The sequence below is a fragment of the Lutra lutra genome, chromosome 6, assembly GCF_902655055.1.
Source record: "Lutra lutra chromosome 6, mLutLut1.2, whole genome shotgun sequence".
Taxonomy (NCBI): domain Eukaryota; kingdom Metazoa; phylum Chordata; class Mammalia; order Carnivora; family Mustelidae; genus Lutra; species Lutra lutra.
In genome coordinates, this window is record NC_062283.1 from 10771501 (window position 1) to 10789745 (window position 18245).

Here is an 18245-nt window from a genome sequence, read left to right on the forward strand (position 1 = left end):
TGTCTCTGGACGTGCAAGGTCCATGGTGAAGCTCCATCCAATCTTCCCAGGGGCACCACATTTGCCTGTTTCTAAAATTTTCCCACTACAAAGAATATACTCCTATTTTTTAAATGTCTAAACCTTTCCAAATTCAAAAACTCAGCTGTTGTCTTAAATGTCTTTTATTTAACTAGAAAACAGAAAACCATATATCCAATCACTGTCTTTTTTTATTTAAGGGGGGCGGGAAGGGGCAGAGGAAGAGTGAGAGAATCTTAAGCAGGCTCCATGCCCAGTGCAGAGGCCAACCTGGGGCTTGATCCCAGGACCCTGAGATCATGACATGAGTCAAGATCAAAAGTCAGATGTGTAATGGACCGAGCCACCCAGGTGCCCCCAATTATTGTCTTTTAAGTGATTCCCCCAGTCCCCATCCCCAGATGAAGTGTCCCAGCACCCAGCAAGCCAGCTCTCTCGCTCTCCTGCACGTGGCCCCTTTCATGGTCAGCCCTCACCTCACACGTCCATCCCACGTGACTCACACTCCATCATCTCATCCCCTTTCAGGGATGCTGTTAAGAGATGCTTTCGACCTTTGTGCCTTTTTTCTTCATTTTTTTCTTCTACATCTTCACATCCCTCTTTTCTCCAGTGATAAAACATACACAGATGAATGCAGGGTAGAAATGCATACCCCAAGGCTCTCCAAAGTCACCTGCTGTATGTCTCGCACCTCATCTGAGGCAGGGGTCAGAGAACTTGCAAACGAGTTCTTACCTGATTGGGGCTGTCAGAGCAACATGGTTTTAAGATACAGCAAAAACACACTTTCTACTTGGCAAAACTATTTTTGTATTTCAAACTCATTTGGGACGTCAGATTCAGGTATTTGCTGTCTTGAGAACACATTATCTGAGCTATTAATGAGAAAAAAGAAAGAAAAATGAGAGAAAAAAAAGAAAATGAGACAGAAGAAAAATTCTGATTGCAGTCCCTACTGCAATCAGAATTATCTCCAACAGTGGCAAAATGGAAAAAGAAAGCACACCCTCCAACTCACAGGGTATTAATAGCTCAGTGCTATCCTTGTGGACATAAAGCAATGGCTTCCATCTTTCAGGAAAGGAGTGACTAGAAAAAAGGGGACTTTATAGACTTTCTCTCCTTAGAAATTGGTCAAGGGTTAAGAATGACCAAATACTGTGCAGGAAGACATAACTAATTTATGTTATCAAAGCTATAAATGTATATTACTTTTTTTTTTAAAGATTTTATTTATTTGACAGACGGAGATCACAAGTAGGCAGAGAGGCAGGCAGAGAGAGAGGAGGAAGCAGGCTCCCCGCTGAGCAGAGAGCCCGATGCGGGGCTCGATCCCAGAACCCTGGGATCATGACCTGAGCCGAAGGCAGAGGCTTTAACCCGCTGAGCCACCCAGGCGCCCCTGTATATTACTTTTCTTATCTAAAATTTCTAAAGTGCTTATACACGTCTTGCCTGACTTTTTTCTCATTTTGATTTACGACTGGGGCTTCAAAGCCTGGAATTTAAAGGACTTGGCTTAAACTGCTATTGAACTTCTGATATTCAACTCGGAACAAGTACCCCAAATGAAACCTCTTCTGTACAAAGTGCTTAAGCAAAACAAGTTAGAATTTCCATGGAAACAGCCTAGAATTCTTGAAGGAGAAGAGAGGACAAAAGTAAGCATGAAAATGCATTTATTTATTTTTTGGTTCCTCTTCACCTCTGCCCCTTCAAACCTCAGGCTGTCATCTTAATGAACATTCTCAAGCCTCAGAGGGAATTAAGAAGAACAATATTTGACAGGAGTGAGGAAGGAGCTAAATATAACTCCCCTGTGAGAGAAATGAATTCCAGAATCTTCTCTTTTCCCCTTCCTTCCCCTCTCTGGGCAATCTTGCCATCTTCCAGTGTTATTTTTGTGCCGTTCCTGTTGCACAGCAATTTTAGCTGTTACTTGGTTGGGACCAAATGAAGACAACATCGTAAGATATGGTTTTGTCCTCCTTTGGAAGGGTCTTCCATATGAGAAAATAACAAAGGACCAGCTTCCAAATTAATATTGTATATATTCCCTCGCTATAATTTCCATTTGCCTAATAGTTCAGAATTTTTAAAATGTTCTCATATGTAATTAATTCATTTAATCAACAATGTGAGAGGTAGACAGAGCCACTGTGTTGGATGCTATCAACTCACATCTTACCAGCATGAACTGCTTCAAGATCACCCTGCTGGTAGGCAGAGGAACCAGGACTCAGCTGGCTCTTTGCTTTTCAGACCCATTGGTTTCTGTACCTCCTCAAATACAACCGGCCTGCCTGACCACTGTGGACATTAGGCCATGGCTACACTCCCCTTTTAATTAGATATTAAGAACTTTTACTTATTTATAGATAGATATCCTAGTATTAGAAAGTAAAAATCTTGCCCTCTTTCCTACTGCTAATATTGATGTTAACATAGATCAGAAATACCCCCAGGAAACGTACAGCCAAGGGTAGGTGGGTTTTCCGCTTTCCTGAGTGTGGCTATTTTTGACAAGCTTTTCCCAGAACCCTCTGACCTATTCTTCACTGATATATTAAAGTTTCGTTCTAGAATTCAGCAATCAATATATGGCTTATTGAGGTCAAAAGTGACCTTTCACAAATCTGAAAAATTAAAGGTAGAATGTGTCTTTTGGAGTAAAATAACCCTTGATGCACTGACTGAATTAAGTAGCTTAGAAATTATTTTGCAGATCCCAAGACAGTACCTTGAAGGTGTGTAATATTCCTGCCTGGGAAAAAGTTGGTCTTTATTTTCCTTTGGAAAATTAGAGACAATTAACATTTGAGATTAAGATGGCTCTAAATAGAGTACTACTGGTCATCATAAAGAAGAAAGCATGATAGAGTCTGTTATCACAACTTTCTACTGCTCCTAATTTTCGCAAAGGAATGGAGTTCAATAAGACATTGTATCACAGGTTTGGTAAATGTTAAGACCAAGGGACCGACTAACAATCCATTCCATAATTAACGTAACATATACACTTTAAGACAATCAATATGCATTTGACAATCAAATGAATTTTGTCATCAAAATGAATTTGATGTTCTAATCCACGTTATCAGAGACTGCCACATCGATGTGCACAAAAATTTAAAAATGAACACATTCCAAAAGGTGACTTCCTTTTTGATTAGCTTTTACTGTAGGGTATGACGAATACTACCAGTGACCATTTGAAGAGCTGACTCCGTATCTGGCTTTGGGCCAAGTCGTTGATATACTTTAATATCTAAATAACTATGTGAGACCAGGATTACTGTCCCAATATTATAGAAATCAGTGAAAACCTCACCCCAAAGCTGGATAACAAAAAGCAACCTACTCCATTCATATTGCCGGCAAATGGTGGATTCTAACACCACACCTCAGTTTACCCAACTCCAGCTTCGGATGGACTGGCCCCCTCTGCAACCCACTCTTCTGAGCGACCGTTAGTTAAGCAATTTCCAGTGACATTTCATGTGAATAGTCCTTTAGGGTTCACTGTTGGAGGAAGACCTAGATCATTTGTTGAATATAAGAAAGATGCTGGGTTAATAAAATTTACTTAAAAAGTATAAAAACAGGGCATCTGGGAAGCTTTCTGCTCACCCAAAATGTTACATGTAAATCATGGTCATTAATGCAAGTTAAAAGGAGAAATCGTCCTACCCTTACAACAAAATTAGAAACAATCAATGCAACAGAAGTTTTTAAAAATTATATTTAATACAAGTGAATAGATTAGAAGATCTGAAATGTTATAAAGCAATATACACAATGAATAAATAATTTGCACAGGAGAGTCATGTCTACATTACATAACACTGTCTAGTATGGGAATACTTAAAGTAAATCCAGTGATAATGGAGAAAGTCCATAAAAATGCTAACCTGTCTTCCCTTGTATGAAATTGTTCAAGTATAAAAATCCAATACAGTGTAAAATAGTATTCAATTTAGTTTAAGAATAAAAATTGCAAATATTGCAGTTTCGGAAGAAAAAAGTAAAGCAGCATTTTAAAACTGCACAAACTATGTAAGAATAGTGTCACGCTAATGAAATACCAATAAATGAGATCTACACGAGCAAAACTTAGAGAAGGAAGCATGAAACTAGCAGTATCTCTCATTTTAAAAAAAAAACCTAAAAATAAAAATAAATTAAAATGTGTTAATGTAAGAGTATTCTCTTATACAGTGCACATATGAATTTAAATAAATCCAAGTCAACATCTTTCGTTGGATAGGTTAATATTTAATATGCTACATCTAGACCTACTAAATAATTTATGCCATGAGATGAATACATAATTTTACAGTGTCACATCTAAAGTTCCTTTCTTTAGAGTGCAGCATAGTAAAACTTAAAAATAAATATCTTAAATAGCATTACTATTAAGGCACAGTATAAACCACATTATCGTTAACCTTTGAAGAACTGTAATCTCGGTCACCTTGTTGTCTCGTGTACTGTGTTCACTAATAAATAGTTTTAAATATGACTCTGAAATAGATACTAAAAAGTGTAAAATTATTTAAAAAGGGAGGGGGGGGGAATAAACGTCCTTAAGACAGTTCTTAAGGGTTTAGAGTCTGCAAACTTTGCCTGCCTTTAATCGTAAGCCACGAGTCAACACAATCAATAGAAAGAGAAGGCTGTTGTAGTAAAAGCCTGATCCTAGTTCAGAATCAGAACTGCTGACACCAGCAGATACAAGTTTCCCAAAATTGAAACAGGATGGGGAGAGGGATTAGAATGTGACAAGCTCATCAAACAAGCACAAGTGATGTGTTCTTTCCAGAACTGTGTGTGTTATTGATTGTCTGTACAGCTGCTGCACCCATTAATTCCACATCACTTGCTCCACAGTCCCGCTCATCCGCAGGAGAGATGAGAAAATCGCTTTGGTGCCTGTCCACCATTTCACCCACTGCCACGCTCCTAGGTTGATTGTTCGATGCCCATTTTTTGAGAGAGTAAGAACGTGATCTTCTTACCTGAAAAAGTTCTAGAGGCCGTAGTGACTGCTAAAAAAATGACAATCAGTGCTTTCGCCATTGTGTGTGTGTGTGTGTGTGTGTGTGTTTTAAATCTGCTTTTAAAGTAATTCAAGCTACATATTGCTCGCTCGGTATTCCCTGGTTCGACTAGATTCAAAGAGCATCCCCTAACTTGTAAAAGGCAGTTTGCTTCCCTGATACTATAAAAAGAGCAAAAAATAAAAACCCCGTTTTGAAAGTGAAGTTCCACTGTTTACTCCCACTTTCCTCGACTCAGGCTCTCTTTGGGATCGATTTCCAAAACGGCGCCCACTCCCCTCTCTCTCTCATCTACGACACTACTGGAGTATAAAAAAAAAAAAAAAGAAGAATTCTGCTTCACGAGAGCATAGCTTTGCTTTTTTTTTTTTTTTTTTTTTTTTTTTTGTCCCTCCTGAAAGTTGTGAGGTCGACGTTCACTCGCCTTACCTACGACACACCGGGCAATGCTTGGGGGGAGGGGGGGAGGGGGAGGGGAAACGAGCCGGCTCCGGTCACGTGGCCGCCCTACTGCATGCGGTCGGTCTGCAGCTGCTGCGGCTGGTACTGGCCGAAGGCGGCGGCGGCGGCGGCGGCCGCGGCGGCGGCGGCGGCCGTCCCGGGGGCGGCGGCGGTGATTGGCTGCTGCACGGCGTAGCCGTAGCCCCCCGCGGTGACGTAGCCGGCGGCGGCCGGCGAAGCGGCGTACGGGTACTGGTCGTAGGCGGCGGCGGCGGCGGCGGCGGCGGCGGCCGCCGAGTACTGGGCGTAGGCGGCGCCCGTGTAGTCGATGTACGGGGTGGTGGAGGCGGCGGCGGCCGTGGGCTGCACGTGCGGGATGACCACGCCGGGCTGCACGAACGCCTGCGGGTACACGTAGTGGGCGGGGATCCTGCGGAGGAACGGGACAGCGGGTCAGGCGCCGCCGGCCTCCCGCCCGCAGCGCGGCGCGTCCAGAGATCAGACAGACTCAAATTTAGTGGTTATTACGAGCATAGGGTTGCCACAATATCTCCCCGCCCGGGGGTCCGCCCGAGTGCTCCGGCGGTAGCCGGCCTCGCGGAGCGCCCCGAAAGGAACTGAGCGAACAGAAACTAGGGGGGGGGGGGTGCCCCTCCCTGCTGGAGGTCGGATTTAGGATCGGTTGAGAGCACCGGTGCTGATCATTCAACAGAAGTTTGGCAAACCAGTTGCAGGTTCGGGAGGGCTGCGCACCGGAGAGGTAGTGGATACATGCTTAATTGATTTTTGAGACTTTTGGAAAATTTTGCAGCGAGTTCGTAAAACTGCAGCAAAGAAGGGGGAAAATGCTCAGCGATGAATAGGATAAAGAGAGGACTCCTAAGGTAATCCGTGATCATTCAATTCGGGGCGGGGTGGGGGGGGGAGAGGGGAGGGGGTTGGCCGATTTCCCAAAACTGAAATAAATTTTCCCACAAAATCCGTATGTTTATTATCATGGCAACCCTACTTGAAATTGCTTGGCAGACTCAGCACACATTAATCTCTCCACAACCTCAGTCACCCTTATTAAAAATAATGATGATAAAAGAAGCAGGCGACAAAATAAAAAAAAAAGTTTAAAAGTTCACAAGTGTGGTAAACACAGCAGAATCACACTTCTCAAACGAACTGTAGTGCAGCTCACTCTATCACAAGAGGCTGTTGTGGGAAGCTACAGAAATGCTATTAACATTCATGGCAGTGATTCCCAAAGAGATGTGCAGCACGCTTTTTGCCTTTCTTTCTTTCTTTCTCTCCATAAAATTCGTAAGGACATAAGGGTCAACCAAACCTGTTTGACTATCAGGCACCTGAAGGTCAGCCAGCTTGTTTATCTCTATGCAAGACAGACAGAAGGGGTTTTGGGGAAATGATGAGGTTGAGGGAAAAGGTAGGAATAGGAATAGCTCTAAAATTCATATAAACTTAAAAGGTTTACATAACAAAATGAGTAAGGAAACATTTTTTTTTGCACAAATACTAACTCTTGTTATATCCTCCTAATCAACAAGTAGATCAGCATGTTTGTTTTACATCTGCCCTACTCATAGATTTTTAATACATATACATATCAATTGTATTATGTATTATCCTGTAAAAGTTCAAGAAGCAACATCAAATACCTTTATAAATTACACATTCAGAGATCACATACAAGACACATTCCAAGGACCTTACTTAAAAGTTAATTTTGTTAAAAAAAATCACAAGAGGTATTTAAAAAAAAAACATGCATTTCAATTCTCACTCTTGCGATTCATTACTGCCCCTTTTAAATGCTACCATGAATATCTGATTTATTTTCATCTTTCGTTAAAGCAATCTCCCATCAGAACCCCCTATATTTCTAAAAATATGACACTCTAATGCCATCTGGTTGTTGGCTAAGCCAGCTTAACAGGAAGTACAAGCAACAAGTAACGATCCTTATTTTAAAGAATTTTAAAGAACTCAAGACCGAAAACTTCACGTTCAGATTTCTGAAAACACAGATTTTTGCTTTGCCTTTTCAGAGTTTCACAGAAAGTCCTTATTAACCAACACCCATGGAAAAGATGAATTTATCACAGAGGGTGATGAACTTTGACCCCAATGATAAAAATACACTCAATTTTACTAGACTTGTAGATCTTTCCCAGTGCCAGGAGAAAAGACGTCATCAAGTGTTTCTGAGGACACTTAGAGATGTTCTTAGCTGCCTGTCAGAAACCAGACGCGGTCATACACACACTCCAGACTTTTTTTCTCTAGGTCAGGTGACTGACTCACTCACAGCGACAGGTGTGGCTTTATGAAACCCGTCCCCGGAGGCCGCGGGGTCCGCAAGGTGCAGACGCGGCAGGAGAGCCTCCACTCAAGGCGGTTTACACGTGGTGATGGACAGCAGGGGCTGCAGCCGGGCTATTTTTGATCCTGTCATGCGACAAGGGTTTCCAGCGGGCAAAATGTCTTTATAAGGCCAAAGTAAAACATCTATCAGTTGCGAAGTCCAGCCAGTATGAATCTCCCTGATACGGAAACATTAACCCCTGTACTCCCAAAGCTCTCAGGACCACAGGATGTTACCAGGTTTGTTATCTTTGAATGACGGCTGGTAACTGAAAATACGTGTAGCCTACAAAAAGGCAGGATGAAGTCTGTGTGTGTGTGTGTGTGTGTGTGTGTGGAATGCACTAGAAGATAGGGAGTGCTGCTTATAGGACTCTTGTCTCTGCACTGATTTTACATTAATAGTTTTCATTTGATAATGCCAACCAATGAGAGTGCAGAGTTCCCTAGCATATCAGAACCCTACATGAAGTCTGGCAAGGGTTGGGAATACGTTTGGAAGGCACATGAAACCCCTGCAGCGTTAGAGGCTCCGGGAAAGGAAGAGTCCAGAAGATCCTGGACAGCCTAAAATACCTCGGTTTGGGAAGGAAAGCAGGAAAGGACCAAAGGCTAGGGTGGTGCCTCAGAACCCATTCTTGCACTAGGAGGTCTCTGACTAGTTCAAGGAGCCCCTGAAGTCAGTCTGGGAATCTGTCCCCCCATGAGATACCTGCCAGTGTCCCCTCCCTCAGTCACACAGTGGGCATACCTCGAGGTTACAAAAGCACTTGGGCAACTGTCGAAGAACACTGACTACATTTTTCCTTTCCTTTTTTCTGATGTCTCTTTGTGACTTTTGACACCCTAACTGGTTTCCTCTTCCAGTCTATCACCAGACTGTTGGCAAAGTCTTCATTTTATTCGCCTGTTTAGTAACCTGTGGCCCCACTGGCATACTAGGCCTTTAATGCTTCTGGCTCCAAAACATTCCTTCCAGCACCTTTCCACCTTTCCTCGAACCCAGGTCAGCTGGACTCCTCCGCGTTCCCTGGACAAGCCACATGTTTCCAGATCTTCACGTTTTTGCTCATGCCGTCCCTCTGCCAGGGAAGCCAATCCTCGTTCCATCTATACTTGTTAAAATCCAAATCCTATCCACCCAGCTCTAGCACTCACTATGTACAGAGCCTGCAGGAGTTTGGATCACATTCTGGTTTCACATTTCTCATATGTGACATGAATCCAGTATTTCCAACCCTGAATTGCTGTGCATTAAATAACATTATCTATGCACGGAGCCCACAATGATGAATAAAGTAGGCACTCAATGCAAAAGAACCTTATCTTCCACCATCCTTTAAAAATCTAGGTCAGCTTCTACCTCTTTCATGAAGACTTCTTGGGTCCCACGAACCTGATGTCTCTCCTCCCTGTCTGAAGCCACAACCCTTCTGGGGGCTTCTCAGTTTCCTTACTAGATAACAGGGGAGAACGGAATTGTGTCTTTCTGGCTATAACTTGACAGAGAAAAGAACACGGCTTTTGAGGTCAGGGAAACCATGATTCTGAACCTAGAACTAAACTCTATTCCTTACTAGCCCTGTGGCAAGTTAATTAACCTCTCTGTATCTGTTTTGTCACCCCTGGAAAGGACATTCACAGGCTGACATGAACAGCCTGAGTCAAAGATGTATTGTGAGAAGTACATGATTTATGTAAATCTCTTACTAGTACTGTGCCTGTAGGATAGGTTCACTTAATGTTACTGCCTCTCCTGCCCCCTTAGTGAATAGCAGAGTATCTAGTACAGTGTTAACACAACTAGCATAAAACTGAGCACTTAAGGGGCATCTGGGTGGCTCAGTCAGTTAGGCTTCTGCCTTCAGCTCAGGTCGTGATCTACAAGTCCTGGGATCGAGCCCTGCATTGGGTTCCACACTCAGCCAGGAGTCTGCTTCTCCCTCCCGTTCTGCCCCTCCCCACCCCTCGCTCCCTCTCTCTCTCTCAAATAAATAAATAAAATCTTCAAACCCCTCCTCACCCCAGAAACCCTGACCACTTAAAGGTATACTGAATAAACATTTACCTGATCTAAACCAGCCTCGAACTTTCTACTCTCAGATGCATAGTCTTTCCTCTCTAAGGTTTCAATGAGAAAATGCTTCTTGCAAACAAAGTATTTCTGAGACATTGCTTAGCAAATGCACCAGTATCCATACACCTGCCCACTGTGTTACATCAGAAATTCCTTCAAGCCAAGATTTTCTCTTGACAAGCCCAGAATCATCTGGGGGCCAATGAAGGACCACATAAAAAAAAAAAATTAGTTCAGTTACTACAATTTCAAACCAATCAAGTAAGATTAAAAATTCTCAAGCTTCTTTCCAGGCCTAAAATAAGAATCTGTGGCATTCCAACAGAATTGAGGATGACCAGGTGTGATCTGTTAGGTACAGACTCTGGGAATTAGAGCAGTTTTAAAAACCCCTTAAAAAAAGAAAAGAGAAGGTTCACTTGGTCCTCCTGGAATGCTATCTATTTCTAATAAGAATCTCAAGTTCAAACAATTTAGGCAAACAGTAATAATCACCATCCTTTATAAAGACAGCTTAATATTAGCAGGGATGAACAATAAAGTTACTATCAAAGCATGCTTGATTTAAAATTTCCATAGGACATTTTATTCTCGTCATTCTTATTTTCCTCATGATACTTTCTTTCTCAAGGATTGATGCAGACTACAACAGCCAGTCCAAATTTCTACGTTGAGCTCTCCATATCCTCAATAAACAGTTTGGTGTCTCCATGCCCTAAATCTTTCCTCCTCTCTGTCTTTGCTTATGCTCAACTCACCCCTTAGCCCTCCTTACCTGTCCAGACATACCACTGGTCCAAGACTAGTTCAAGTTCCATGAAGCCTTGTCCAACCTCTCCAATTCACCTGTTTTCTGGCTATTCTGAATTCTTTTTGTCCTAAATACCAAGTATCTTAGCAATTAATCGTTCTTGATTGGTGTGTATTAGTTTTGTAGTCTCCTTATTTTGTATCATCTACTCAGCACAGCGAAACATAAACACATGCGAATACCTGTTGATCGATTTAGCTGTGTAACTGTTTCAAGATTATTATTGTGAGATCACGACTAAGTTCATCACCACTTGTTAGGATGTATGTTCTCCTCCCCAATCCCACCTTCCACGTAGTCTAGACCAATGAGGAGAGGATCTACAGACGTAAATGGACCCATCAACCCACCATTTGTTGTGAGTACCCAGGATGGCTGGGATAGGGCACTGATAGATAGCTATGGAGATATGAAGGTCCTTTCTAATCATATTGGACAGAATACTCTTCCATGGTTTAAAAAAGTAAGGGTTGGCGGTAAGGTGAGGAATCCCTATGTTAAAGGGAGGGTTTTAAGAAGGTATCCATAGGGGCGCTTGGGTGGCTCAGTGGGTTGAGCCTCTGTCTCTGGCTCAGGTCATGATCTCAGGGTCCTGGGATCGAGCCCCACATCGGGCTCTCTGCTCAGCGGGGAGCCTGCTTCCCTCTCTCTCTCCCTGTCTGCCTCTCTGCCTACTTGTGATCTCTCTCTGTGTGTCAAATAACTATATAAAATCTAAAAAAAAAAAAAAAAAAAGAATGTATTCATGGAAAACAACTTGACCCTTCCAAGTCAAATGATTATTACTCTATCCTTGGAGACACATCAGGCAGATATCTGTCTGTCTGTCTGTCTATCTAGAATCTGACCTTCTCAGGTTACACAGATGTCTAGGTTCTAAGCTAGAGAAGAAAATATACCTGAGGATAAAACACTTCTTGAACAATTAGAATATTTAAAAAGGGAGCTGAAACCTCTAAAACTGGAGTTCTAGCAATGTCATTCAGGTAGAATGCAGCTCAAACAGACTCTAAGGGGTCAGAGTAAATTTAGGTGGTAGGGATTGCCCACTTACGGTGTCCAAACAGAAGGGAAAAAAAGGCACTCAGAGGAGGAAAGCTGGTATCACAGAGCCCAAAGGCAACAACAAGATGAGCAGCCTTTTCTTCTGAGTTAGGTCTGAAAGGTGGAAGTTAGTGCCACTCGACTCCGAAAACTGGCTAGTGTCAGTGAAATCTGATGAGTGTTTGTTGAATCTTTAAATGAGAAGGCCTAAAAGTGGATACACATTGCCAAAGAAAAGAGCCCCATTCCCAGAAAACTCCCCAGTAAAACAGAAACTTAGGACATGCAAGCAATGAAATCTGTATTCTCACAGAGGGAAATCACACAATTTAGCACTCACTACAAAAATATGGTTAAGTGGAAGTCACAGGCTACAGCTTAAAAGCAAGGGAAAAAAAAAAAAAGGCCCTTTGCTTCCCATGGCAAAGTCAAAAGTCAACACTCCTCAACACCACCACCAACATCAAAAACACAAAGAGCCCCTTCCCCGAGGAAAAGAAAACACTTTCACTACAGCTCTTTTCAATTAAGTAAAAAGCACACAGTTTAGCTATCAACACCACTTCATTACTGTAATAAATAAAAATAAAGCACACGGAGGTCTATTGACTATTGTGAAAAATGAAACAACAACACCAACATCCATGCATCGTTAATCACCATCTGAGCTTGTGTGTCTGAGTCTACTGGTTACAGAGTTTAATTCCAAACAGAACTATTCCACCTCTTACATCGTATCCTTCTGATCAGTTAGCTTAACTGTATACGAGCCCTGTCAGGTTAGAAAGAGATAAATAACATTGAGTCAAGTTGAACAGTAATCACGGTGCTGGGACACAATCGTCTCGTACACAAGTCATACCTGGTAGTTTTGTTTTGTTTTGTTTTGTTAATCATAAGCTCAAAATGTGTCTGGTTTGGAGGCTGCAAACTTGGTCAGTAACTTGACTCATCTAAAAATATTTATATTATCAGCATCAAAAAGGTACAAACGCTTATAAATATGTATCACAAGGAACATTCTGTGACATGATGATCTTGTCTGCATGTAACAGGCAGGTTAACAGATGATACCTATGGAAACTTAGGAGGGCATGATGAGTTGACTTACCCAAAAGGTCTCTGTATGAGGGCTGGATGAAGCTGTTGAACACCAAAGGCAAAACCTAGCAATAAAACATACCACATTCTCTATTTGTGCATGGTTAGGCATGCATTACTCCTACATATAAAATGCAATCACAACTTTCCCTTAGAGAAGATCATCATTCTTTTGAGGCCTTATAATGATAAATATTATATATATTACAAACATAAATATATATTTAAAAGTTCTTTTTACTAATGTTATCATTATAAATGTATATTATAACTAACTAACTATATATATATATTTAAAAGTTCTTTTTACTAATGTTACCATGGACCCAAGTAAAAATTTTAATAAGCTACAGGTGGATACTAAAAATTATCTGCAAAGTTTGACAGTCCCACAAGAAGACCTTAGAAAATCAGACCAGGGAAAAATTCTCATGGAATGAAACCAGGAACAACAGGACTTGATAATGAAGTTACATGTCACAAATATTCCTGCAGTTCTGAATCACGATCTATAAAAAGTTTTTGTAATTTGGAACATGCTGGACAATGCTTTGGAAGATTATGGGTTTTACAGATTATGGTATTAAAAAATTCACGAAAACAAAGTCTCCTTTTCGGGATAGCACACACACAAACACAAGTTGTTGGGTTTTTTTTTTTAACACAAATGTTTTAATGTTCACGGATGTGGGCACATGTGCTCACTTTCTTGACAATCTAGTTCCCTAGTAAATCCATTTTACTAGGATGGAAGTGTCAACCATTCCAAAATTTCAGATGGCAACACTTGAGTAAAGAGGGAAATAACTTAACAAAACCAAGTTGCTCACCCAAGAAAAAGATTCCCATTTGCTCAGCAGTCAACTCTTAATTATTTGTGCTAATGGCAAGGGCAGTGTTGTAAATAATCAAAAAGGTCAAATTTTCACATAGATAAAAGCCCGCTTCCCTTCTGACCACTTTGGAGTAAAACATTTCCCATCTCTACATGTCAGTTTCTTTATCTGTTACAGGAGGACCCAGGCATACTGAAATCTTCCCCATTTTCTTTAACTACTGAGTAGTCTGTGATTTAATATTAAAGCTTTACCATCCAGACGCCATCCCCTAACCCCTACCCCCAGGCTTCTCCTGGTCAGAGTTCAAGTTGGATTGCCGCTCTGAGGACAGGGCCATGGTGGTAGAAGGAGAGACAACAGTATGTAGGGAAGTATAACCAGTGGGAGGTGACACATTGAGCCCACATAATCCACATGTGAATGATCTACAAGTGGCTAAAAACTGGACAATAAAAGAGTAGACTGTGACTGTATGTCATACCTGAAACAGATGAGTCAAGCCTAAGTCTGGGTGGGTACAAACTGTCCAGACCCCCAAGATCTACTTTTGCACATAGGTACATTTCAAGTCCTGCAAGAGCCGGTGACAATGCTCATTTAATGTGTTGGTTAGAATAACCAGCCTGGTTCAACTTTACTAAACATCTACAGTGTCTTCTGAATCAGGGATTCCTTCTATTCAGAAGCTGGGGTGTGGGGGGAGGGGGTCTCAAGATGGGTGTGGGTGGGTAGGAGGAACATTTCTCACCTGGTTGCATGATCCTTGGTTTTGCGCCCAGGTATGCCAGATTCACATTGGCTTTCCTGCCATCAATGATGGGGTTCGGGTCCTTGCAGGCTCTCTCAGCAGCAGCTCGGTCAGCCATGGTGACCTTAGCAACATACACACACACACACAGACATACGTACAAAGCTCTAAGTCAACCCCCGAAGGAAACCAAGAATCACCCTGGAGAAGTCATTCATGAGAAAACTAAGGGGGTTCTTAAACTTTTCCTCTTTCCTTTTCTTTCTTTCTTCCCCCCCCCACCCGGAACTTACTCCTGGATTCCCCCATCAAAAGAAAAGAAAAGAAAAGGAAAAAAAAAAAAAAAACCCAGAGAGGAAGAAAGAAACAACCCCCTCCCCATACTTCAAAAGTCTTCAGGGCGCTAGTAGGGCCTAGCAGGGAGTCGGAAGCCTGAATTCCGTCTTGGAACTCTAGATCCTCCCGCCCCCGACCGCCTCCCACCCCCCAGGTCCCTACCCAGCCTAAGAGGCACTGTTTGCTTTAAAGAAAGTCCAGCCTCACATCCGCCCAGTGCTCCCAACCACCAGCAAGCACTCCCTAACGACAATAGCTATTGTCCTACTCTGGAGCTCCCGGCTCTCCCGCAGCTGAATTCGCACGCTTAAATCCCCAGGAGGCTTAATATGCTCTCTTTCAGTTCAGCAAAGAGCCAGAGGATCATCTTTTTAAAGAATCCATCTTTGCAATTAAAAAAAAAGTGGGGGGGATGGCATAAGGAGTAGAGCCCTAGACCTCCTGGGGTGTCCCCTCCCCGCCCCAGCCAGAACGCCTGAAGACAACACGCATTTTTACAAAGCAACAGCGCGCTTAACCACCGGCCTCCCACCCCGGAGTGCGATTCCGAGGGGCTGCGGCCCCTCCCTCCCAGCCCTGCGCACCCGCAAATCCAGCAGTGGTTAGTGCTCTCCTTCCACCCCCGCTCCGCCTGTCCCCCCGACACCGCAGGGCGCTGGGTCCCCTCGAAACCCCGCGAGGGAGCAGCCGGCCCTCCCTTCCCCAGCTCCGCCGCGCGCAAACTTTCAGTTCAGCCGGGAGCAAAGGGGCAGCGCCGCCCCCGTCCGCGGGGTTCCTCACATTGTCACGCCGAGCCCCCCACTGCAAACCCCGACCCCCGAGGCCCTGCACCGCCCCGAGCCTCCCCGCCCCCCGCAGTCCTCGGTTTCCCCGCCGCCCTTTGTCGCCCCCACCTCCCCCTCCCCAACCCCACCCCAGCCCCCAGCCGCACAACTTACAAATCCGTAGCCCCGGGACTTGCCCGTCTGCCGGTCGGTGATGACCACCGCCTCCTCGATCTCGCCGAAGACCTCGAAGTACTTGCGCAGGCTGGCGTCGGTGGTGTGGTAGGGCAGCCCCCCGACGAAGATCTTGGTGTACGTCGTGTCCTTCTGGGTCGTGTGCATCTTCGCGCCCGCTCCGCGGCTCGGGCTCCGGCTGCGGCTGCGGCTGCGGCTCGAGCAGCGGCTGCGCCTCCTCCTCCGGCTCCGCGTCTCCCGCACCCTTTCGCGGCCGCCGGGGGCCAAGGGCGAGCGTGGGGGCGAGGGCGGCGGCGCGGCGGGGGCGAGCGGCCGGGGGCGGCCGAGGGCGCGGGGCGCGCGGCTTCCGAAGTCGCCAGCAGCCCCGGAGACTTGACTTCTCTCTCTCCTCCCGCCCCCCCTGCCGGTCACGGTACAAATTCTCCGGATCGTCTGGGTTAGGATCCTGCTCTATAGAATGTGCAAGCGGTTTCCACTCACCCGGCTGGGAGGCCAAAAATGAAAAGAGAGGGTGGTCCTCGAGCGAAGAAGCGGGCGCGTTTAGAGGTAGATTTTTTTTTCTTTCTTGAAAAATTAGGTAGGTGTCTTGGGTGGGGCGTGGGTAGGGTCGGCGGTGAGCGCGTCCGGGCGCGGAGGTGGGCGGGCGGGGGGCGCGGCGGCGGGGCCGGGGGTGGGGGACTCCGCGCCGCTGGGGCTCCGGTTCTGTCCCTCCCGCCGCGGAAGCTGGAAGACAAGTGGCTAGGACGGCTTTCCACCTCTCTGCTCCCTTCCCCCGCGGGCCGGGGGTCGGCGCCCCGCTGGGGAGGGGGCGGGCCGGACGCCTGCGATTGGCCGCGGCCGCACCTGGGGTGCCGGGCGCCGCCGCCCCCCAGCTGTTCGGAACAGCTGCTTCTCTCCCGGCGCGGCGCTGGGCCGCGGGGCTCGGGCTCTGGAGCCGGCGCTGGGGCAGGGCTGGGGATGGCCCGAGGCGGCCTTGCTCTCAGCGTCGCCTGCTCTAACCCGTCAAAGTCCTAGGGACTCGGCGCGGTCCTAGCCGGGACCCGGAGCGCACACACTGAGTCCGGAGGGAGCTGCGTCGCTTTTCCAAAACGGCGACGCGAGCTCTTTGCGCTGGGCCACGGTGCAGGGCCGGCGACCTGGACTGACGAGCTGGGGGCCGGGAGGCCTGGGGCGGTTCGTGGAAACGCCAGTTCCTTGCCGGGCGGGGAGGGCCGGCGAGCTCGGCCAGCGGAACCCGGGTCTGATAATCTAGGGTGTGGAGAGTGAGTAGGAGGGTCCCCAATCTTCCTTGTCCCCCAGAGAGCCAGTGCTGGGGAGAACCGGCGAGGCAGAGCCAGAAGGGGGTAAAAAAAAAATACAGGTCTAGTGCTTGGGTGTGCTGGAGAAAACCATTAGCTTGAATTGCTCACGGCCCCAGCCAAGCGAAGTAACCGTAGACACCGCCTTCTATTTCAGAGGACCATAAATTAGTACTTTAGCCCCTACGGTTATCAAATTTGTGTTTCCTCCCTACTTACTTCTCCCTAACTATTCGGGGAGATTTGGTACCGATTTCTTATTATAAATCCTCTTGTTTTTCTTTCCCGAAGCATTTCCTTCCTTTTGAATTGCAGGACTGTTCAGTGACTCGACCTCAACTGTTTTACTAGGATGTACTGTAATTGTAAAAAGGGTGATTTTTGAAATCGACTTGTTACATAACCACTGGTTTCTACCAGCAGACCTTTAAAGCCTTTGCAGAAAATACAGACTTGAGTGCAACCCCTATATATTTATTTCTTTAATATCAGCTTTCTGCAACTTTTTTTTTTTTATCAAGAGTACATTCAATTAAGCATAAAATCCTTGTCCTATCTGAGGTTTGGATGAAGGTATTTAATGTGAGCAGAATGTTCCCCCCATCCCTTTTGGAGCATGATTTGCTTTTAAGTCATTTCCATCAGGAGCGTCTGCTGAAGTCCATGCATTAATTGCCCCTGGGCTGCACCATTTATTCCCTTTAAAGCAGGTCAGTATGTTAACCTATTAGAGAAGCACATATGTGTGTTTCTGTTTCCAGGGCACCTTTGCAGTCAGCCCAGAAGGATGAGATACACTGCATCTGCCGAAGGGAACGGGAACGCACATATCCTGGAGCTTTTCACCTTGTTGCCTTTTGCGTGAAGTTGGCCTTTTGGGGTCGTGAGTTCCTTTAAGTTTGAACCCCCAGTGGGTGATATGGAGAAAGAAAAAATCTAAAGGTTTTTGGAGAATTTTTTAAAACTCCAATTGAAGAAAAACAAGGTACTTTACAGGCATACGAGAGCCAGAAAGGGAAATTGTAAATAGCACTCTCTCCTATTGCTTAAGCAGAGTACGTTTCAAAGGGACTCTGTGTACTGGTGTGATGAAAGGTAATTTTTAAAACTTAGAGAAACAAAGCAGCCTATGAAACA

The 18245-nt window shown here is 45.0% G+C and overlaps 1 protein-coding gene across 1 annotated transcript; it reads right to left on the minus strand.

Moving 5' to 3' along the window:
• Nucleotides 1–3748: 3748 nt before the first annotated feature.
• Nucleotides 3749–16242, minus strand: RBM24 (RNA binding motif protein 24). The gene is made up of 4 exons (XM_047734415.1): nt 15790–16242; nt 14516–14639; nt 12939–12993; nt 3749–5955 (listed from the first exon to the last, which is right to left on the minus strand). Exons 1-4 carry the CDS (start codon nt 15955–15957, stop codon nt 5592–5594), a joined length of 711 nt encoding a protein of 236 aa, XP_047590371.1. The 5' UTR covers nt 15958–16242; the 3' UTR covers nt 3749–5591.
• Between the last annotated feature and the right edge of the window lie 2003 nt (nt 16243–18245).